The 9,558-nt window shown below is 38.4% G+C and overlaps 1 protein-coding gene across 1 annotated transcript in view; it reads left to right on the forward strand.

The window, feature by feature from the left end:
- DSCAM (Down syndrome cell adhesion molecule) overlaps nucleotides 1-9,558 on the forward strand; it is an 845,501-nt gene that overhangs the window by 472,005 nt on the left and 363,938 nt on the right. Inside the window, exon 5 of the mRNA XM_006886768.1 lies at nucleotides 4,827-5,105. Coding sequence (XP_006886830.1) covers nucleotides 4,827-5,105 — 279 coding nt within the window. The remainder of the gene's footprint in view (nucleotides 1-4,826; nucleotides 5,106-9,558) is intronic.

A 9,558-nucleotide genomic window follows, 5' to 3' on the forward strand; every position in this document is an offset into this window, starting at 1 on the left:
CCCCAGCTCAGAACCCTCCAATCCCATGGACTGAAAAAAAAAGAGAAAAATCAAATAGGTGTGTCCTGGAAAGAACGTGGCCAGAGTATACCTTGGAGGCATGGATGACAAAACCTCTTTCATAGTTGGAGTACATAGCTAGGCAAGGCTATTCCTTGGAAAGGGACATCATGCATGGAAAAATGGAGGGTCAGTGAAGGAGAGGAAGACTCCCAATGAGATAAATTGACACTGTGACTTTAAGAATGGACTCTAGTGTGTTAGAGATGATGAGGATGGCACAGGATAGGGCAGGTTTCAAGTTAACTGTCCATAGGGTCACTATGAATTGTACTCAACTCAGTGTCACCTAATAACAACAACAATCCAGCTATGTGGTGAAAGTCAAAGCCAACTGCTAGAAAAACTTTACTGAATAATACACTTCAGCACAATAACCTGTAGGTAGCACACGCTTAACTTTCTTTTTCAACTGATTGACTGACTACAATACATTAAATTGCATGGGTGATTATTACATTGTGTTACATTATATATCAAACAGCAACTAGCCCAAGATATGATCAAGTCACTGGGAACAATAATATCACCAAATAGGCACTTTCAATTAATCATAGCAGGGAACTGTGAGATTAATTTGGTATTAGCAAAACAATTGGAAAAAAGCATTTCTTCTTCCAAAAGATGAATGAACTACTGATGATCTGAAAGCCCATCTACTCTTTCAGATGACCTCATTTATCTCCACTTTGATCCATTAAATATTAATTTTTAAATTTAACTCTCAGGCTTAGTAAAGCAAATTTACTTTACTTAATCTCAAAATTTTTATGAGTGCCTTATTATGCTTTAAAAATTGATAGAGTCATGAGACTCCAGTTACCATGGAAGCCATGGGAACTCAATTTGATTGCATAGGGTACATTTGTGAAATGTGGCACATCTGAACATAGTCCATTGAGACGCCAGCAAAGGAATAGCCAGGAATAAGATGAAACATTTGGCTTCAAAAGTGGAAGTAAAGACAAAGGGTGACAGTTATGGTAAAAAAAGCAGCAACAGAGTAGTAGAAGAGCTCATGGGAAGCCAGGTATTTGGCCAATAATGCCTAGGACTTTTTCCATGGAAATTTTTGTAAGCTAGGTAAAGGACAAATATGCTATTTGTAAAAGAAGAGAATATAATCTGATCCCAGATTACTGTTTTAAAAAACTATTCTTGGAAGGAGCCATATGTAGGTATTTACCATCAAGAAAATAAAGATTCTTACCACCAGGCCAATTGACATCACCATGATAGCTGGAAGAGAAATTGCGATTGTTAAAAATTACAATTTGCTTGTTTCCACAATCAACACTTTTGGCACCAGAAGACAGGAAAGAAAAAGATGCATTAGGAAAATCTGCTGTCAGGGACTTCTCCAGAATGCTGAAGAGCAAAAATGTAAGTTTAGAGAATAAGATGTGCCTGATCCAGGCCATGGTCTTTAAAATTACTGGCTATACATCAGAGGGCTGGACAAGACTAAGGATGGCAAAAGAAGAATCGGTGCTTTTGAGTTGTGGTGCTGTAGGAGAATATTGGTCATACTATGGACCATCAAAAGAACAAACAGGCTTGTCCTAGAGAGGGTGAAACCATGTTTCTCCTTAAAGGCAAGGATTTTGAAGCTCTGTTTCACAGACTTTGAGCTTGATGCCAGGATGGACCAGTCCTTGGAGAAGGACAACATGCTTGGAAGGGTGGAGGGTCATCACAGGAGAAGATGACCCTAGGTGAGATGATTTGACATGGTATCTGGGGTAATGGGGATAAATGTGTCAGAGGTGAAATTGGCTCAAGGAATGGTAGGGTTTACAGCTATTATGCATAGGGTCGCTATGAGTCACAGTTGATCAATAATACATAACAATTACAACTGGTGGCCTAGTGGTAAGAAATTCCCAAAGCACACAGTTTGAAACCGCAAGCAGTTCTACCTAGAAAGATGAGGACTCTCCTTCTGTGTAATTTACAGCCTCTGAAAAACCTGCTAGAATCAGCTATGGGTCACTTCTGACTCTATGACACCCAGCAACAATATGCAGGTATTTGACCACACCTTTTTACTTCTTTCTTCCACTATCAGAGAAACTACCTTTGGAGGCCAGAGCCCCTCCAAAGGTTTATCTCTCCTCTCACATCCAAAGTACACACAGGCACTATCTCTCCTGCTCCCTTGTCTTTTATGCCCTTCACTTCACCTAATACAACTCAAGTTATTACTGCTTTGTTGTTGTTACGTATTGTCAAGAAGCCTGTGACTCATAGCGACCCTATGTACAATAGCCCTAAACCCTGCTCTATCCCTTGCCAATCTTACTGTCTCCGACATGCCTATCCCCATTACCCCAGTGACTGAATCAATCCATTTCATCAAGGTTCTTCCTCTCCTGTGCTGTCCCTCTACCCTCTCAAGCATGACGTCCCTCTCCAAGGACTGATCCTGCCTTGCAACATGTCCAAATTTTGTCAGATGAAGCTTCAGAATCCTTACCTCTATGAAGCTTCAGAATCCTTACCTCTAAGAAGCAGCCTGGCATCACCCTCTCTAGGACCAACTTGTTTGTTCTCCTAGCAGTCCATGGTATATTCAGTACTCTTCTCCAGCACCACAGCTCAAAGGCGTCCACTCTCCTTCTATCATCCTTAATCATTATGCAGCTCTCTGATATATAGCAAGTGATTGCAAAGACCATGGCCTGTATCAGGCAGTGTGTTTACTTGCTTATATGTTGTTTGTCTGGCCCTGGCAAAGACTAAACTAGAATGTAAGATCAAAGAGAATGGCTCCTTTGTCCTGTTCCCTGCTATGTCTCTATATACTGTCTATATATATATATATATATATATATATGTATATGCTGTCTCTATATACTGCATACTGCTTTTGCATTTGGGGATCCAAATTTTAATTTTTTTTTCTGAATAGAATGCTTTGAAACTCAGCCATTACACTTAAAATTATATTTTTGTGTGTGTGAAATAAATTTCATTTTTCAAGAAATGGATTTCTACTTTTGTGGCTCTTTTGAAAGAGGAGGTATAACATTCCTCAGTATCAAAATAATCAAAGCATAGAAGAAATTAAGGTATATCACGTTTGTTTCAGCATTTCATCTATATATATCCAAGGAGTCTCCCTTTCTCCATTCAGAAAAACTGGAAACATTATTGTTAGTTAGTTACATTGAAGTTTTAAAAAGAAAAGAGGACAGACACAGTAGAAAAGAAAGCATTTGGTTAGCCTTAGCACAATTAAGGAGGAGTCCTAGTGGTAGGGTAGTCAAATCATTCAGCTGTTCTCCTAAAGGTTGGCAGTTCACAACTACTATCTGTTCTTCAGCAGAAGGATGAAGCGAGACAGGAATCCATAAGGACTTAGCCTCTTGGAAACTGGAAGGGTTAGTTGCATTCGCTCTGTCCTGTAGGCCTGGCACAATGTAGTAACCCCCACGTTACTGGTCTGCACGTGCTATTTGCATGTTTCAGGCCAACAGCTGCTATTTACCCTATTGACATTATGAGCAAGCTGTCAGCTCCCTATGATTAGGCACATACGCCTCACATGTGTATAATCCTGACCAGCTATGTAGTGAAAGTCAAAGCCAATTGCACGATAATCTATAGGCACCACGCACCTAACTTCCCATTTGAATTCATTGCAGGATCGCATAATCCGGATGTCCTCAGACCGAGTGCCTATGCTGTATCTCTTCTTCCCCCCGCCCCTTTTTTTAAAAAATAATATTTCTTTTATTGCTTTTGTTTGTCTGTTTCCTATATACTAAAAGGAATTTGTCAATGTAGACCATAGGGTGTGGGGTTCGCCCCCCTTTATTTTAAAATGATTTTCAAACAGAGTTATAAAACAATGCAATTCTTAGCCTAAGCTGATGTATCTTATTGTGATGTGATGATTCTAAATTTCTTAGTTATTTAGGGAATGAGAAGCAGAAGATCTCACCAACATGCAACCTTTTGCAGAGTCTTGAGTGGAAGTGTTTAAACTGTTGTTGTTAGTTGCTGTCAAGTTGAGTATGACTTATAGTGACCCTATTAACAACAGCCCTTAACCCTGCCCTGTGCCATCCTCCTCTTCTTGGCCACACTAGTGCCCATTGTTATAGTCACTGTGCCTATTCTTCTTAAGAATCTTCACCTTCTTTACCAACCCTACATTTCCCAAGCATGATGTCTTTCTCAAAGGGTTGCTTCCTCTGAAAAGCATTCCTAAATTATGTGAGATGAAGTTTTATCATTCTTACCTAACCTTATATAGGTAGGATGTTCTCCAAGGTATATCTGTTTGTTCTCTTAGTAGTCCGTAGGATATTCAGTTCTATTCTCCAGCACCACAACCCAAAGGCATCAATTCTTATGTCATCTTTATTCATTGTCCAAATCTTGGATACATAACAAGTAATTGAAAAGACCAGGGCTTAGTTCAGACACATCTTAGTCTTTAAACTGACATTCTTGCTTCTCAACACTTTGGAGAGGTCCCTGACAGCAGACTTTTTCAATGTAACATGCCTTTTAGTTTCCTGACTGCTGGTGCCAAGGTTGTCAATTGTGGACCCAAGTAAGATGAAATCATTGATAATTCCTATCTTTTCTCTATCAACAACAACTATTCCCCCCTTGCCATTCATATACAAAATTTTCATCTATACCAGTCATTATTATGGTAAAAAGAATTTTTATTATACATGACGCCTTAGAAATCTTATTGACCACTTCAACTATTCATTCACTGCCTCTGAGAGTTTTTCTTTCTTCTGCAGATCCAGCGAATTCAGCTCCATCCATACTGGATGGGTTTGACCATCGCAAAGCCATGGCAGGACAACGTGTGGAGCTGCCCTGCAAAGCGCTTGGACACCCAGAGCCAGATTACCGCTGGCTAAAGGACAACATGCCTCTGGAGCTCTCTGGAAGGTTCCAGAAAACTGTGACGGGGCTACTCATTGAGAATACACGTCCCTCAGACTCAGGCAGCTATGTATGTGAAGTATCCAACAGATACGGAACTGCTAAGGTGATAGGCCGCCTGTACGTGAAACGTAAGTTGGATCGTAACCAGCAATGGTAGTGATGGCTGCCATTTTCTGAGTTAATCTCTGAGCTTTCCTGACAGCCTCCCATTAAGCCTCTCAACCGTCTTGTTGTTGATAACTGCTCGCTCCATTTTGCAGAAACGGACACTGATCCTTACATGAGTTGTCCAGGGCCATCATTGGCTAGAGCTTGAATTGTTTGTGTGTGATCCCCAAACCTCTGAGACTTTCCATTAGGTCGTATGAATATTAATTCTATGCTTAGCAGGGCCCATAGAGATTTCTAAGTACATATACCCAACATAACATTTCTTAACTGTGAAACTTAAGATAAATGACCTCTCTGAAAATAGCAAAGGAAGTGGAGCAGAATTATTCTTTGAGCACAAATGAAAAGAATCTGCTGAAACATGTTGTCCCCAACTTGGCTGTTTTAACAAGGCTATTTCAATTTTCTAAATTCCTAATTGGGACTATAACAAGCAGAATTGCATTGTTATTGGTAGTTAAAATGACTCCAACTCCTGATCTTGAATGTAACAGAATCTAACATCGCCTGGAGCTTTGCTTCCCCTTCCTGATCGCTGGTATATCTGAGCCCATCGTCATGCCTCTGGTAACAATCCATCCCATTGAGGGATTCCTTTGTTTTCATTGTCCCTCTGAGTTATCACACATGATGTTCTTTTCCAGCTATTGGTTCCTTTTGGTAACTTGTCCAAAGTAAGCTAGGTATAATCTCACCACCCTCTTCCTGAAGGAGCATACTGGTCATATTTCTTCTAAGACTGATTTGTTCATTCTCCTGGAAGCCCACGATATATACAGTATTCTTGACCTACACCACAATTTCCAAGCATTGATTCTTCTTCACCATCCAACTTTCACATATAAATAAGATGATTGAAAATACCATGCCTTGAGTAGGTTCTTTAGTCATTGAAGTGACATCTCTGCCCTTTAAAACCTTGCGGAGATCCCCCCCACCCCCCAGTAGATTTTCTTAATGCAATACATCATCTGATTTCTTAACTGCTACTTCCATGGCCCTTCTATTTCTTGTTAGTTCAAGTAAATAACGTTATTGGAAACTTCATTCCCCTCCTCCTTTTCTTTCATGATTTTGTTTCCTGGCCCATTGCAGAAATATTGGGCCCTAAATTATACAAATGTTAGATTTGGACTCAGGTTCCTAGATCATTTAGTTAAAGTATAGTGATGTACTTAGGGGATAAAACTGCTAACGCGAAGGTGGAGCCTCTCTGATAATTCAGAGGTTCCACCCACAAAAGATGATCCTTTTCCTTCTGTGCCATCTATTGTTGAGAAAGCACATGTAGGGACAGTTCCCACTGGATGGCAATTAATTTGAAGTGTTGCTTTTCTGTTGGTTTTGTTTGTTTTAAATTTGAATGATAGGCGAGCTCTGGTGGCCTAGTGGCAAGAAGATTCACTGCAATCCCGGAGATGTGAGGTTCGAATCCACCAAATGCTCTGCTGAAGAAGGAGGGACAATCTCCTCCTGTACCAGTCAGATCTGATTTGACGGTATACACATTAAAAAAAAATTGAATGACATGCCCAGACGAGATGTAGGCTAAAGGCAGAGTCAGGGAAGTGAGGATGTGATTGCTGGATGATGGGGGAGCATGAGTGAAGTTCATTTGTCCATTATTTATATAATATATTAAAACTCCCTTCATCTTGTTCATGTAAAGAAACAAATCAAAGTGAATTAATCAAGATTACATGGCAATGCTTTGATCAGAAAATATGTCTCCTGATTACCAACATAATATTCTCTTTTACTTTTTAATGTAATATTCTTTTTTCTTTGATAAACAGAACTAAACACAGTAAATCTCAAGGAAGGACCTTGTACTGGAAAAAGGATACAATTTATTGCATCACCTTGCCCAGGCATATGTGTCTGGTTGTGGAACTAGGTATACTGTAAATAGTACTCTGCATGGAGGCACAAAACCAGCTAAAAAGAATTAATTTCTCGTAAACATGTCTATGATTTTAGGGTTCCGAAAATATCACTCGATTGTATTTATACTTAGATTAGAAAGAGATTATGAAGTGTGCCCAGTTATGTTTCTATAATTAAGAACATAGTAGATGAAATATAAGTAGCTTTAGACAGCAAGCAAAAATTATTCCCAAGGCTCAAAATCTCCCCCATGTTAAAAGGCCTTTTATAACTCCCTGTTTTCTGCTGCATAAAGTTTGCATCTTAGAATAGTATTCAAGGCTTCCCATGCAAACCCACATGGTCATATTTCACAATGTTTTGCCTAAAAAATTTCTACTAAAATCTAACCTTGCCATAGCCATAGTACAGATCTATTCTGCCTATGTGCCATATTACTTATCTCGCTCCCTTCATATCATATGAAATATTATTTTCTAATATTGTTGTGATGGGCTTTTGAGTTGGAAATAACTCATAGCTGACTCTTCAGCAAGCTTTCAGAGGCTGTAAATTGCATAGGAGATTACCCATCTTTCTTCCATAGAGAAACCAGGGGATTTAAAATGTATGTTTCTGACTTGGCAAAGCAAGTTGGCCAACTTGTGAGCCAGACGTCTAAAGCTTTCCATTATTTTAGATCCAATGCAGTTCCCTACCCTAAATACATCTTCCTTATCTCCCTCCTGTCTTTTTCTCAACTCCCAGAATATTATACTTCTATCTTTTAAAACATCGATCACTATCAACTTTTAGATAGTTACTTATGCTCAAGGCCTAATTCTGACAATGCTTCTTTTCATAAATGTAATCTGCCCTTTCTAGACAAATTCCAAGTGTTTTTCTAGTGTTTTCTTCTTTTCTGCTTAATTATTCCTTCTTTATTTTTGCCTGCCTTTGCTCTCTTCTCTAATTGGAAAGCAATCATTTGGATTTAAAACTCTGAACCCTCTTCAATTAGCTCTTCTTTTCTTTTGTTAATAGGACTTGGTATTCTTCTCTGGAAAAGAAAATAAAACTAAGAACCATGAATTTCCACTTTTATCCTCAAGTTCCTTCATTAGTGTCAAAAAAGTATGCTGTGATGTCTTAGATATTTAGTGGGACACCACAAAATAGTAATATTTCCAGCTGAGCTTGCTGCCGTCTGTTGCTGCCTTTGCGCTCTGCATGCAAGCCCTGCCAGCTCCTAGAAACAGGTTCTCTGTGCTTCTCAGCCATGTTTCCATCACTTCTCTGCCCTGAATTGGATTTTAATTTTAATTGGCTCTCATGGACATTTTCTTCCCCTCCCCCATATTTGCATAAGGAAGTTTTATTTTATACTTAGCTTTCTTATTACCTTCCTCAGCATATTTTTCCCTAAAGGTGTTTGTCACTAACTTGTATAATTTTATAAAGTAGTTTTAACATAAACAATTAACAATTTAACACTAGATTACAAAGTGATTTAAAGCATCTGCTTTATTGCAAAAAACACGTCATAGACAGTTTCAATACCTCTTTAGTGACCAATTTTCCTGCACTCTCTAATTTGTCCAACACAATAAGACTTAGTAATTCTCTTAAAAATGTGGTTGCTTGTAATGCTAACTTGCAGAAAATATTTGAATGCTTGCTTTAATTCTTTATTACATAATTCCAAAATCTTAAGGCCTTTTGCAATATTGCCTTAGAAAGTTTCTGTCATTTTTATACAAACTCTGACTTTAGAAATCCTGTATTAGAGCCAAACTGAATCAGAGTTTTGTATGAACTAGAGTTTTGTTTGGCATTATCTTCTGCAGTTTACACTCTACAATACCCTATTCCTCTGGGTTTTGCTTCACATTTTCGCCATCATTGATATCTACTGCTTTCACAATTTTCTCATTACCTTTCTCCACATTCTTTATGTCTCTAGCAAGCACTTTGTCGTTATAATCACTCTTATATTTGCCTTGTCAATTTAGTAGGCTATAAGCTCCTTGAAACAAATGACTTCAACGTATAAGGTGAGAAATAAGTATGGAAAAATTCAGAAAAATCTGAAATTGAAAAACTGTCATGTGCCATTGACCTGATGCAGAGATTGGTTTAAGTAACTGATCTGTATGTATGGCAGTTTCTCTTCTGTAAAATGAAAAGAACTCAACATGAATGGAAGAGCAAATTAAGCAATGTATATAAGGGTTTTGGTGACTTTATGTCATATATTAGTTACCACAGTGATAGTACCCTTACATTAATCTTTGCCTCACTTGTGGTGTTAATGCAGTCCTTGGCAAGGCAATATTCAGTAAATGTTTGCTACATTGAATTTCAGTTTATTGAATTGAAACAGAGAAGATTGAGGATGAGAACCCTATTCTGGTCTATACATGCTAGCCTCACTTTAAAAAAAAAACATACTTCATGGATAAAACTTCTAGTGTCTTTCTGTTTTGTTATAGCTATGTCTATTTGGTTCTGATTAAGCCACAATAAAGTGTGTGATTGGAAGAG

The sequence above is a fragment of the Elephantulus edwardii genome, unplaced genomic scaffold (assembly GCF_000299155.1).
Source record: "Elephantulus edwardii isolate Elephantulus edwardi_28Jun2011 unplaced genomic scaffold, EleEdw1.0 scaffold00051, whole genome shotgun sequence".
NCBI classification, from domain to species: Eukaryota; Metazoa; Chordata; class Mammalia; order Macroscelidea; family Macroscelididae; genus Elephantulus; species Elephantulus edwardii.